At 42.1% G+C, this 12920-nt stretch overlaps 1 protein-coding gene across 2 annotated transcripts in view; it reads left to right on the top strand.

Annotated features, from left to right (window-relative positions):
* The window catches only part of LOC116822500 (transient receptor potential cation channel subfamily V member 6-like), a 49209-nt gene that overhangs the window by 23974 nt on the left and 12315 nt on the right, over positions 1–12920 (top strand). For both annotated transcript variants that reach the window (XM_075071132.1, XM_032776421.2), the window contains 9 exons: positions 743–883; positions 1639–1737; positions 1979–2154; positions 4216–4362; positions 10681–10893; positions 11176–11262; positions 11729–11805; positions 12141–12306; positions 12623–12689. In XM_075071132.1, the coding sequence (XP_074927233.1) occupies positions 743–883; positions 1639–1737; positions 1979–2154; positions 4216–4362; positions 10681–10893; positions 11176–11262; positions 11729–11805; positions 12141–12306; positions 12623–12689 (1173 nt within the window). The remainder of the gene's footprint in view (positions 1–742; positions 884–1638; positions 1738–1978; positions 2155–4215; positions 4363–10680; positions 10894–11175; positions 11263–11728; positions 11806–12140; positions 12307–12622; positions 12690–12920) is intronic.

Here is a 12920-nt window from a genome sequence, read left to right as displayed (position 1 = left end):
GGATGGGGGTTCTGGGGAGCTGGATAGGGGGGCAGGCCATGCCTCACTGGGGAGGCATAGCCTCCCCCAGCCTTCCCTACCTGGCCCTCCATACAATTTCTTATCCGATGTGGCCCTAGGGCCAAAAAGTTTGCCCACCCCTGCTCTAAATCATCAAGATATAGGCAGATAATGAGGGTAATCACATACAGCTGAAATTTTTAAAAAGATTTGAAAGGTGCTAAAGGGCCAGATTCAAAAATAGAGAAGGAAAGAATAAGTGCAATTGCAGAAACAGGAATGCCAAGCTAGGATTCAAAACAACAATGTTCCTCTCCAAAATAGTTAAAAAAATAAATAAAAAATGGGGGGGTTATCCCAATCTCCATCTTGAGAATTAAAGATGGTGTCCCTGTCTAGTAACAGCTTAACCTGCTATTCATTCCCTGTGAGAGATACTAGAGTCTTCATCTGAGCATTTGGGATCTCAATCCACTTGCCAGATGAGCCTGGCATGTCTCTGCCCCACTGAAAGCCGTCTTTCAACCTGCCCAAGTGTCTCTTCAGTCTCCAGCAGGAAAACATCTCAAATGTGCCGCTTGTGCAACTTCTTAGCAAGTGGCAGAACTCTTTGTGGCACATGCTCATTAAACTTCACAACATACACACAATAAACCTAAGCGCAGATGACTCATCTCTGCTTTAACGGCTGGAGGTGGATTTCCCAGAGGATGTGTTTTATTTGAGTGCACATGTGTTGCAGGGCAGACAGCTCTCCATATCGCCGCAGTGAATCAGAACATTAATCTGGTGAAGGCTTTGCTCAAGAAGGGGGCCAATGTTTCCAGCCCACGGGCCACTGGACTCTTCTTCAGGCGCAGCGCCCATAACCTTATCTACTTTGGTATGACCCTGTCTGCAGACTGGGTTTCTTCCCCTTTATTCTAGAGGATTGGGTGATGGAGGGAGTGTGGGGAAAGCTTGTACTGATGCTGCCTGTGCTATAGCCACTCTAGATAAATACAGGGCTCTGCTCTCCAAGGCTGTCAGTTACACATTTTTTACCAGGCACTCCAATTCAATTTGAACACAAATCATCCTAGCAGCAGGGGCCGCTCCAGGCGCCAGTGCACCAAGTGCGTGCCTGGAGTGGCAAGCCACAGGGGGGACCCTGCCAGTCGCTCTGAGGGCAGCAGTCAGGCAGCCTTCGGTGGCGTTTCTGCGGGAGGCCCACCAGTCCCGCGGTTTCGGCAGCAATTCAGCAGTGAGTATGCCTAAGGGGCGGGACTGGCGGACGTCCCGCAGAAACACCGCTGAAGGCTACCTGGCTGCCGTGCTTGGGGCGGCAAAAAACACAGAACCGCCTCTGCCTAGCAGCAGTTCTCTCACCTGTCAACTAGCCTAAGAGTGTCCCTTCTAAGAGTCTAGGTCTCCCCTAGCTGTGACCCATTCTGTCATCTTGACATTTTGTTTTGGCCAGGGGGAAGGGGAATGTGTTTCACTCAGTAGTATGACTTTTTTGAGATGTGGGATTTACTGAACTTCTGGGTAACCCTCTTCCCTTCCCATGCATAGATTCCCATACATGTCTCCATCTGGCGTGTGTGCTTATTTCCTTGTGGTCCGAGTTTTATTTTCCCTCTGATTCTTCCTCTTCAGGGGAGCATGTTCTATCATTTGCTGCCTGTATGGGGAGTGAGGAGATCGTCCGGTTGCTCATTGAAAATGGAGCTGACATCAGAGCACAAGACTCTCTGGGTAAGAGTTCTGCATGGGCCAAGTGACTCTCTGGCCAGGTTCTGCCAACCTTACACACAGTGAGCAGTTACTTTACACCACGTGCAGTTCTTGGAAGGGTGCTAGGAAAATGTAAGAAGATGTTAATGTTATCAATCAATTATATGCTCCTTAGTTTTGTTAATCAAGAATTATTTTTAATGCACATCAGCCGCTCTAGTCTGTATCATGTCGTGTGATCCCTACATTACTTCCTCCACAGGGAACACTATTCTCCACATCCTGGTTCTCCAGCCAAACAAGACTTTTGCCTGTCAGATGTACAACCTGCTTCTCTCCTATGACAAGAGCGATGAGAGTCTGGGAACCTTGGACTCAATTCCAAACAATGAAGGGCTCACTCCATTCAAACTGGCTGGAGTGGAAGGCAACACCGTGGTGAGTTCATGCACAGCACAGTTAGCTCTTCACAGGAGAAGGCTTTCAGAAATGGGTAGGTCCAGTGTTCTCTGTCTAGGGTGACTGGCATCCAGGTAGCCTATTAATTGTGTAGAAAAGGAATATCAAGTCTTGTCTTCCTTCCTTTGCTGGGTTTCTTCATGGACATGGAGGACCAGGGAACTTCTCTCCTTTCTCTCCATTACCTAGCCTTCCTTATTCTTAATTTCATACATTTAGTAGTTCTACAGTCAGCCACAGTCTTCCAAGAAAAATAGTGTAGACAAGAACTGAATTTCTAATATAAAAACTAGGGCTGTCAAGCGATTAAAAAAAATTGCACTGTTAAACAATAATAGAATACCATTTATTTAAATGTTTGTGGATGTTGTCTTCTTTTTTAAATATTTGAATTTCAATTATAACACAGAATACAAAGTGTATGGTGCTCAATTTATATTATTATTTTATGACAAATATTTGCACTGTAAAAAACAAAAGAAATAGTATTTTTCAATTCACTTAATACAAGTACTGTAGTGCAGTCTCTTTATCATGAATGTTGAACTTACAAATGTATATACTAAAAAACCTGCATTCAAAAATAAAACAATGTGAAACTTTAGAGCCTACAAGCCCACTCACTCTTCCTTCAGCCAATGGCTCAGACAAACAAGTTTGGTTACAATTTACAGGAGATAATGCTGCCTGCTTCTTGTTCAGTTACCTGAAAGTGAGAACAGGTGTTCACACGGCACTGTTGTAGCTGGCGGGTCACAAGATATTTATGATGCGCTAATGATTCGTATGTCCCTTCATGCTTTGACCACCATTCCAGGGGACATGCGTTCATGCTGATGATGGGTTCTGCTCGATAATGATCCAAAGCAGAGTGGACCGACACGTTCATTTTCACATCTGAGTCAGCAGAAAGTTGATTTTCTTTTTTGGTGGTTCAGGTTCTGTAGTTTCTGCATCTGAGTGTTGCTTTTAAGAGTTCTGAAAGCATCTCCCACATCTTGTCCCTCTCAGATTTTGGACAGCACTTTAGATTCTTAAACCTTGGGTCCAGTGCTTTAGCTATCTTTAGAAATCTCACATTGGTATCTTCTTTGCATTTTGTCAAATCTGCTGTGAAAGTGGTCTTAAAATGAACATGTGCTGGGTAATCATCCGAGATTGCTATAACATGAAATATATGGCAGAATGCAAGTAAAACAGACCAGGAGATATACAATACTTCCCCAAGAAGTTTAGTCACAAATTTAATTAACACTTTAATTTTTTAATTAGCATCATCAGCATGGAAGCATGTCCTCTGGAATGGTGGCCAAAGCATGAAGGGGCATATAAATGTTTAGCATATCTGGCAAGTAGATACCTTGCAATGTCAGCTCCAAAGTGCCATGCGAACGCCTGTTCTCACATTCGAGTGACATTGTAAATAAGAAACGGGTGTCTCCCCTGTAGCTCCCTTGGCCGCAGTTCCCCGTCCCCGGCCAATGAAAGCTGTGGGGGGCAAGATCTGGAGGCAAGGACAATGCACAGTGGGCTGCAGGGACGTGGTGCCTGCCCTTCTGAGAGTGATGCGGGCCCCACGGTGCCACGAAGGGCAATCTTGTGGGCCAGATCCAAAGCCTAGATAGAACTGTGTGAAATATTTGTGACAAAAGGTGAAACTGCTAGAACTTGTAGGGGAGAGGGGTTAATTTTTTTTAAAAAAAAAAATCTTACAAATGAACACATTTCATCCCCAAAATTGCCTTTTTTGTGATTTTATTTTTGCTTGAAGATGCTAAAAATGACACCTTCTGAGCGAGGTGAGGCTTCAGTACTGTGTGGAGGGCAGATAGTTGGATGTAGAGTTTGTTAATGCTGCAACAGCCATTTTGTCAATGTCACAGAAAAGCAAACCATTGAAAGATGTGAAAACTGCAAAAAGACCCAGTGCCAAATTTTAGCACAGAACTTGTTTTAATCAATTTGGCATATGTATACTGTGCGTTGCGTGAATTCTTGGGCGTTGACTGATTCTGCACCATCGCTTTCCTTGCTCCTCAGATGTTTCAGCACCTCATGCAGAAGCGAAAGCACACTCTGTGGACTTTTGGCCCCGTGACTTCTGTCCTCTATGACCTCACAGAAATTGACTCCTGGGGTGAAGATCAGTCCTTTCTGGAGCTTGTTGTCTCAACCAAGAAGAGAGAGGTATACTGGGGGGTCAGAGTCTCTATACAGAATGTGTTTGTTATAAAAAGAGAAATCCAACTGGACACTGAAAGTTCCAGTTGTGCAGCTATTCCATATAGTCCATGGGGTCTGGCACTTCTTGCCCATTTGAGACAGGGAACAAGTGAAATGCAGCAAACCCTTTGTGACACAGTAAATATGCTTCTATACAGCAGTTACACCATAAACTTGCAGTTTGAGAGTATAGTTTAAAGAAAGTTGCCTTAGGCCCTGTGCCATGTTCAATATGCCCAAGGCTGATAATGTTACAGGAAGCGATGTTGCAGATTCATCAGAAGGTGCTCTCTGATTCTGTAGTCTCAAAGACATAAATAAGAAGTATTCTGTGCTGCTGCAATACTCCTTGTCTATATCATGGGGTGTTGTGAGCTTTTCCTTAACGGTTATTGAGGTGCTTTGAGATCCTGGGATGGAAGGTGCTTTAGAAATGCAAAGTTTGATTATTCAGTCCCTCATTAATTAACATTCCAAATTAACTTCTGAAACAAAAATGGGTAAGACCCATCCAGGTTTGATGTTGGGGAAAAAAAGATACCCGCCAACAACAGGTTTCCTTACAGAGAAACAAAAAAATCTTCAAGGCTCGATTAGTGTCCTAAAGCATTAATTGTAATGACATTAATAAACAATGAGCTAGACCTCCTAATATATGGAAAATATCAATACATACTGAAATTATAAGAAGGGGAAACAAATCCAGCACATTGTTAGTTATGTTATGTAATTTCCATACCGCAAAACTCTAGAAACAATTATGAAATAGATAGTCCTAGATCAAAAATTATTGATGCCTTTTCCAGCTACTAGAAGCCCTGGGAAAATATGCTGACCTCACTATGTTTTTTTTTATATATTCAGAATCCCTTAAATCCCCGCATGTGTTGGTATCTGTGAGCATTTAAAGGACAGTATACATTATGAAACAGATCTGTAAAAACTACCTGAGAGCCAGTCCAGGAGACTAATTAAAACATTTAAAATAAATTCTGATGACTCCCTCTCTTCCAAAGACATGCATGCATTTGCAGACCCGCAATTCTTGGTGCCATGAGTTAAATAATGTCAAGAAAGCTATTTTCCCAAATAGAGGAAAACACGATGGGCTCATACTATGGAATAACTCTCTCCCAAACACTGAAAATTACATTTTTTGTCAAAATCTGCACTTGCAGACTATTCCTTCTTTTTCTATCCCATACATATATGGATCATACTGTTAAAGAGCTGTTTCCCATTCATACCCTTCTGTAACTTATGCACCAACTTTTGCTCTGCTGTAACTCCATTATTATAAGTTACTTGCACTGCAGTAGTATCTCGAGGCTCCAACTGAGATCAGGGCCCTATTGTGCAAGGCACTGTACAAATACACAGTAAGAGATAATCCTTGTCCTTTCACAGTTTAAAAGGGCAAGAATGGGAGAAATGTTTATGTCTGGGAGCTAAGGCACAGAGAGATTACAGGTAAAATTTCAAAAACCACTTAAATCTCATTTGAAAATGGGCCTTAGGCTCTTAAATCACTTAGGTGCTTTTGACAATTTTGCACTAAGTGCATTGTCCAAGATCTCAGAGGAAGGCAGTAGCAGATCCTGCACTTACACTCAGTTCAGTGGGATATACACATCAGTTGAGTTACCTTTGGTTTACATTGATGTAAGAAGAGAATCAGGCCCTGGGCAAGGGATAGCGGGGTCAGGAGAAGCTAAGTCTCCTCATTTTAGACTCCCTTATATTCATTTAGGTTCAGCTCCGTACTAGGCTCACAGAATCCTCACCTCTGCTACCATAACTGGACTAGTTCAATATCAGTGATACACTGCTATCATTTTAGGCGACCAGAGTTGTTTTAATGAAGCTTATAATAGATTGTTTTCAAGACAAAAGCCTGTATTCAGGTGAATATTTGTAATGTGTGTATGAAATAGAAATCATTCTATGTACTGTGACTACACTGCTATTTATACTCGTGCTAGCCTGAGGTGAGCTAGTGTGCATGCAAACAGGGAAATCACACCCCTAGCTCAGAGTGTAGACGCACGCTTAAAGTTCCCTCATGCCCTTTGATCTACCTCTCTTTCAAAGTGGAGTAGACCACAGTGCACTAAGGAACTTTTAGTGGACGGTACAGGTACAGGATCCATATACCCAGTCAGCCCACTGTTAGATTTACAGCCCAGATTCCCACATACTTAACTCATCATCTAGACAAGTCCTTAGATTCACACCTACTTACCAGCATGTAACTTAGCTATGCACATCCCCGCCACAGCACCCACCAGTTCTAAACGAGTCTAAGCTGGAGTGGAAAGAACTCATTTACCTTCAATAGTAAACCTACTGTGAACTCTTGGAAACATAAATTGTTTGCCAGTGAACTTGTTAACATGGCCAACTCTCTTTGAGATCAAACAAATAAATTCTCTGAGGTTCATTTTTTTATATGTGGATATCTTTCAAGTGAAATAACATCATATACTGACTTCTGCGGAAGCAACATGCAGCTGGCTTTGACTTTTGCTTTAGCATGTTATAACTGAAGTCTGTGTAAACTGTTTTTCTGGACCTCTGAAGGAGACTTTGATCCACCATAAACAATCAGCTACATATCTAATTCTGCCTTTGAATACATGGGTGTACTTTCTACTGAAGTCAGTGGGCATTATATTCACATATGGGAGAGCATAACTGCTCCCCAAGGCCCATCTGGAATAAATCAGCATAATTCCATTTACTTCAGTTGAGCTATACTGATTTACACCCGCTTAAGATCAGGACCTACATTGAAGAGAATTAGACTGTGTGTCAATCTTTTGGCTTTGTTTTTTCAGTTCAAATATATAAAATATCTTCTTTCTATGGGCCATGTCTATGAAGTCAGACAGTCTGTCTGTATCGTCCTTTAAAAACTTTTAACCAACTGTACAATTCTAGAGCAGGGGCACAATTCTCGAACAAATATTATATATTGGTAAAGAAATTCTATAGAACATGTCTCATTCTCTGTTACATTGGACAGCACATTTAAAGACATTTCTATAGCATCCTATTGTCTTATGCACTTTAAATTCTATGGGCTTTTCCCATAAGAGTATATTCCAGAATGTTCCTATGAAAGAAGTATCTATAATTCAGAATCTTTTCAAAAGGACGCATTAAGTATTGATTACTGAAAAGCTGTAACTGATTTTCTCAGTCTGATCCTATGGCAGATCTATGAAACTTTTTTCTTTTCATTCTGTAGTTACAGGCTTGATTTCAGTTTTGTAATAGCCTGGAGGTGCATTATTATTGTTATGGAAAAAAACTCACACATGAAAACTAAAAAAACAGTGTAGTATTATTTTTATTCTTGCAGTTAAAACCTCAATAAAAAGATGGCCACACACTTATAGGATTATTTTATATCTATGATGTCCTTGGCTGGTAAATAAACAAGCCAAACCCTTTATATAGTTATCATTTGTTTCTCTTGTTTTCTCTGGACTGTTTTTCTTTTGCTGTGTTTCCCAGTCATCTGTCTTCCAGCCCTCTCCTTTTCTTCTCCTAAAGGAGATAGTTGGTTTAATGACAACAAAATCTTTGATGTGAGGACTTTAGAAATCTACTAAGGCAAGACTCAAACCTGCTCCTTTGCAGGAGGATCTTCATCCAGTGGGAGCTACTGGAAATTCTGTTTGTGAAATCCTAAAAATGTAAAGGTGGCCAGAGGGAGAGAATATGATCACAATATATTCTTATTTCCATTTCTCCATGCCCTCATTCCTAATACATCCTTCATAACCATTGCAGAAATCCTTTTTTCAAGTGCTATTTCAAATGGCACAAATAGACAGGGAGTTATTCCCTGGAGTCAACTATCCTACATGTTGATGGAGTTTTCCCCATTAGCAAATGTTGACTGATGATCAGGGTCAACAATGCCCCATTTATAGTAATAAAAACAATGTTGGACCCTTCTAGAACACTTCCCATCTGAGGAGCTCTGCACATGTTGGAAATATTAGAGAATTAAGGGCCAGGTATTCAAAAGAGCTCAGCAGCGAACGGTTCCTATGTACTCTATTCTGTGTAATTTAAGTTCTTATACTACCTTCATCATTGTTATATGTGAATGCCTGTCAATAATGCATTAATCAAGGGGACTAATGTTTGTCACATTTGATTCATTCTCTCTCAATCCCCTGAGAGGTAGAGAAGTGTGTGTGCAGTGGAGTGTTTAGTTGTGGTAGAATTTTGTTTTTTAAATGTGTACACTGTTCTGTGTTTGTGTTAGAGAAGGCAGGTTGAAGACGTGCACCTGGCACTTGGAGAAGATGATGTTGAGGTTGTGATGGTCCTTGGTTCTTGTGGAAGTTCATTCCACAGTCTGGGACCAAACTCCAGGAAAGTTCTGTCTCCTGTGCAGATGAGCTTTATCCTGATGGTAGAAAGTTCCATTGTGCCTGAAGAGCAGGCCTGTTGAGCATGATCTTCATCCTGGAACGTTAGTCTATCAGGTGTAGGCAACCTATGGCACATGTGCCAAAGGCGGCACTTGAGGTGATTTTCAGTGGCACTCACACTGCCTGGGTCCTGGCCACCAGTCCAGGAGACTCTGCATTTTAATTTAATTTTAAATGAAGCTTCTTAAACATTTTAAAAACCTTATTTATGCTACATATAACAATAGTTTAGTTATATATTATAGACTTGTAGAAAGAGACTTTCTAAAAATGTTAAAATGTATGACTGGCACGCAAAATCTTAAATTACAGTAAATAAATGAAGACTTGGCACACCACTTCTGAAAGGTTGCCAACCCCTGGTCTATCTTCTAAGGAAGAATGACCTGAAAAGAAGGACCAAGACCTTGAATTTGATTCATGATTCTACGGGAAGCCAGTGTGGAAAACAGGCCTCATATGCTCACAGTAACCTGAGCTGCTGAGGAGATGCACTGCAGTGTTCTCAGTGGTAGCTGTTGGGTGATTAGCACATTTGAAAATTTGACCTCTTCATTTAAGGGCTTAAAGAGGAGTTAAGAGATTCTGAAGCTCTGGCCACAAGCCTCTTAAACCACCAACACCCAGTAAGTTAAAAGAAGTATCTACCCACTTTACAGAGGAGAAAAAGAGGCAGAGACATTAAGGGCAGAATTTTTCAGCCTTGGTGACAAGTTTTCCACAGATGCAGAATTCCCTGAAGGTGGACCAAGAGACAAGGTGACCAACTTCTCTTAGTGAGAGAGAAAAGGTATTATCTCACTACCCTTTTCTCTCTGATATCCTGGGACTGACACAGCTGCAATTACACTGCACACAACTCCAAGTGACGTCAATAGAAGCACCTTTGGAAAACATATCATTTATTTAGGTGCCTAAGTTTAAACACTATCTGAAAACTGACTTAAGTGACTTACACAAGATCACTTGAGAAATCTGTGCCAGTACTGGAAATAGAACCCAATGTTCTGACTTCCAGTCCTTCCCTTTAATGGCTAGATTATGTTTTTCACAATGAAAGGTGTCTTATCTCTTATATAACACAGGTTACCTATAGCTTTAATTGAATCAGTCTTCAAAACAATTTCCAATCACAGGAAAAGAAGATTCACAAACTTGAACTAGTTTTGTGCACCCTATGAACCTCCAGAACTGTTCATAAGGTTCAAAAACCACTGACATGGTGAGGTTAGCCCATCCCTATTGTATACACATCATACAGTGTGTAAAATGACTCATAAAAGAGGTAGAGATCTTTCTAGATGGAAGAGATCATAAAAATTAGATTTATTACCATTTTCAAGAATACAGTTTCTTTTTTGCAGTGCCTTATACCCCCACCGATTTTATAGGGGTCATTCAATCACTGCAGAAATATATCCACCTCTGGGCTAGAACCCAGTAGTAAGTTAGCACTACAGAGCAACACATCAGAATAGAAAGTGCAGAGTACTTAAGTCAATGTTCCCCTGTTTCCGTTGTCTCCAACACACACACATACACACTCTCCCTCCCTCTCTCCCTCTTAATGAATAAAACCAGAGTGCAAAGGTGTTCCCTATTTTCTTAGCACTTTGTCCAACAGTCTTATGGGCAGCTAGGCTCATGCAACTTGACCGAAGAATTCGCTTGTGTATGAGATGAATGTAGTGTCCTCATGCTGAGATGCCCTTGGAGAAATTAGCTTATGTTAATGTCCTGCCAGGAACTAGTGTAGAGAGTGCCCATAAACCAATGTCTCTCACAGCTGATGACTGATCTCTCTCTCCCTCTCTCTCTCTCTCTCTCTCAGGCCCGTCAGATTTTAGACCTGACACCTGTGAAGGAGCTGGTGAGCCTGAAGTGGAATATGTATGGACATCCCTATTTCTGTTTCCTGGCCTTGTTCTACGTGCTGTACATGATTTGCTTTACCATGTGCTGTGTTTACCGACCTCTGAAAGCTCGATCAGAAAACAAAACAAATGACAGAGACAACACCATCTATGTCCAGAAAATGCTGCAGGTGCATTTTGTATGGGGATTGGAGGGCCACATGGTAGGGTTGGGGGCATCAGTCCAACCTATCGGGGAAATCCTACTGTCTCCTGACCTCAGTGGCTGCAGCTATGCCTTCCTTCATTTACTCACCCCATACCCTTTTTCGGGGAGGGAATAGTAGTTGGGGAAATTCTCTGTGTCCTGGTGTCTTAGGTGCTCAGCCTGGACCCGGATGGCTCTTGTGGCCTCTCCAGACACTATAGTGTTCCCCCATACCAGTCAGTAGCCCTTCTTTTTCTCCTTTCAGGAATCCTATGTGACATATGAGGATGATCTCAGGCTGGTTGGGGAGCTGATCACAGTAATTGGAGCTGTAGTGATATTGATCCTGGAGGTAAGGGCAACAGTGTGAGCAATATAGCCCTGGATTCTAATCAAGAGAGGTCTTACTTAAGCTAAACAGAGACTGGTCTGTGTTGGTGACTCAGTAGGGGTCATTCTTTGAACCCTAGTGCCTCAGCAGGGTCCTGTGGAGCACTATGTTAAAGGAAGCGCCATCTATCAGATCAGACCTGAAACTGAGGTTGTGACCACTTGGCAGTAAGGATTTCAGAAACTTCAGAGGACAGTTAGGCTGTTGTCCCCACTGTTTTGGCAAAATGTAGCTCCATCTGAATCTGGGATGTTTGCGTAATGCTCTGTGCTCTTAAACAGCTTCCATGTTCCTCCCCATATCTAGGACAATTAGCTGTAAGATCAATGGATGAACAGAACTCTATGTAGATTGGGAATTATCATTCTGATCATCTCCTTGGGCATAACCCATCTGATCCCCAAACTTAACAGAGTGTTCCTCTTAGATTCCAGATATCCTTAGAGTTGGAGCCACCAAGTACTTCGGACAAACCATCCTGGGAGGACCATTCCACGTCATCATGTGAGGTTCCACCTCTCCAAATCTCATAAATAGCTTGTCTCTCATTTTCTATCCAGCAGTCCTTTACCTTGTCATTAGACCTGCTCTCTCTCCTCTTCTGGGTGTTGCTTTTCTTTGCTTCTTTCTCTTTCAGTATTAGTTTATGTGCATCAGAAAGATAGAGATAGAGAGAGTGATGCCTGACAGCGAGGCAAGTGAGCAAGCACAAATGAGCGTAAGTTTTAGCCAGTTTTCATCTACAAGTGGGACAGAGTGTACCTGTGTGTGAACACAAAAGAAAGAAGGCTGGTGTGATTCCCATGCTTATCCTCCTGGCTCTCCCTCTTCCTCTACAGCATCACCTATGCCTGTATGATCCTGGTGACCATGGTGATGCGTCTCACTAGCACCACTGGAGAGGTGGTTCCCATGTCCTTTGCCCTGGTGCTGGGTTGGTGCAACGTCATGTACTTCGCACGAGGTTTTCAGATGCTGGGACCCTTCACCATCATGATTCAGAAGGTAAGGACAACACAGCCTTGTTACACAGAGACTGATCCCAATACACAAATCCAGACAGGGGAAACCAGAAGAGCAGACTTCCTCCAACAGGATTTATATTAGAACATGAGAATGAGGTCTTTTCTATGACAGGAATAACTCAGGCCTTTTCCACTGGACACAGGTGTTAGCCATAAGGGCATTCTGATGCTCCTTTCTTCAACATACCTGTAACATCAGATATATTTAATATCACACAGTGAGAAGGGAGAAGGGTCTTTGGCTTGGTGGGAAAGTCAGGTCTCATGGCATCTATACTTATCTCTTTGCTCTGCAGATGATATTTGGAGACCTCATGCGCTTCTGCTGGCTCATGGCAGTGGTGATACTTGGCTTTTCATCAGGTGAGACCATAATCTGTAAACCAGGCTGTGTTCCCTCAGCTGTCTCTCCATGTCTTATCTGGGTAATTCAGTCTAGCATCACCTGGCTCTCTTTGAGAGAGCAAGCTAGGGCTGTGACAACAGATGGCTTCTATTTCTACTCCTGGGGGAATTCTGCATCACTGCTCGCATGCAGAATTAATATCTGCCATAGATTTCTTTGTTTTCCCACAGAAAAATGACTTTCTGATG

This window comes from Chelonoidis abingdonii, chromosome 1 (assembly GCF_003597395.2).
Source record: "Chelonoidis abingdonii isolate Lonesome George chromosome 1, CheloAbing_2.0, whole genome shotgun sequence".
Lineage (NCBI taxonomy): Eukaryota > Metazoa > Chordata > Testudines > Testudinidae > Chelonoidis > Chelonoidis abingdonii.
Note: the sequence above shows the minus strand (reverse complement) of the source record. Positions and strands in the feature narration are given on the sequence as shown.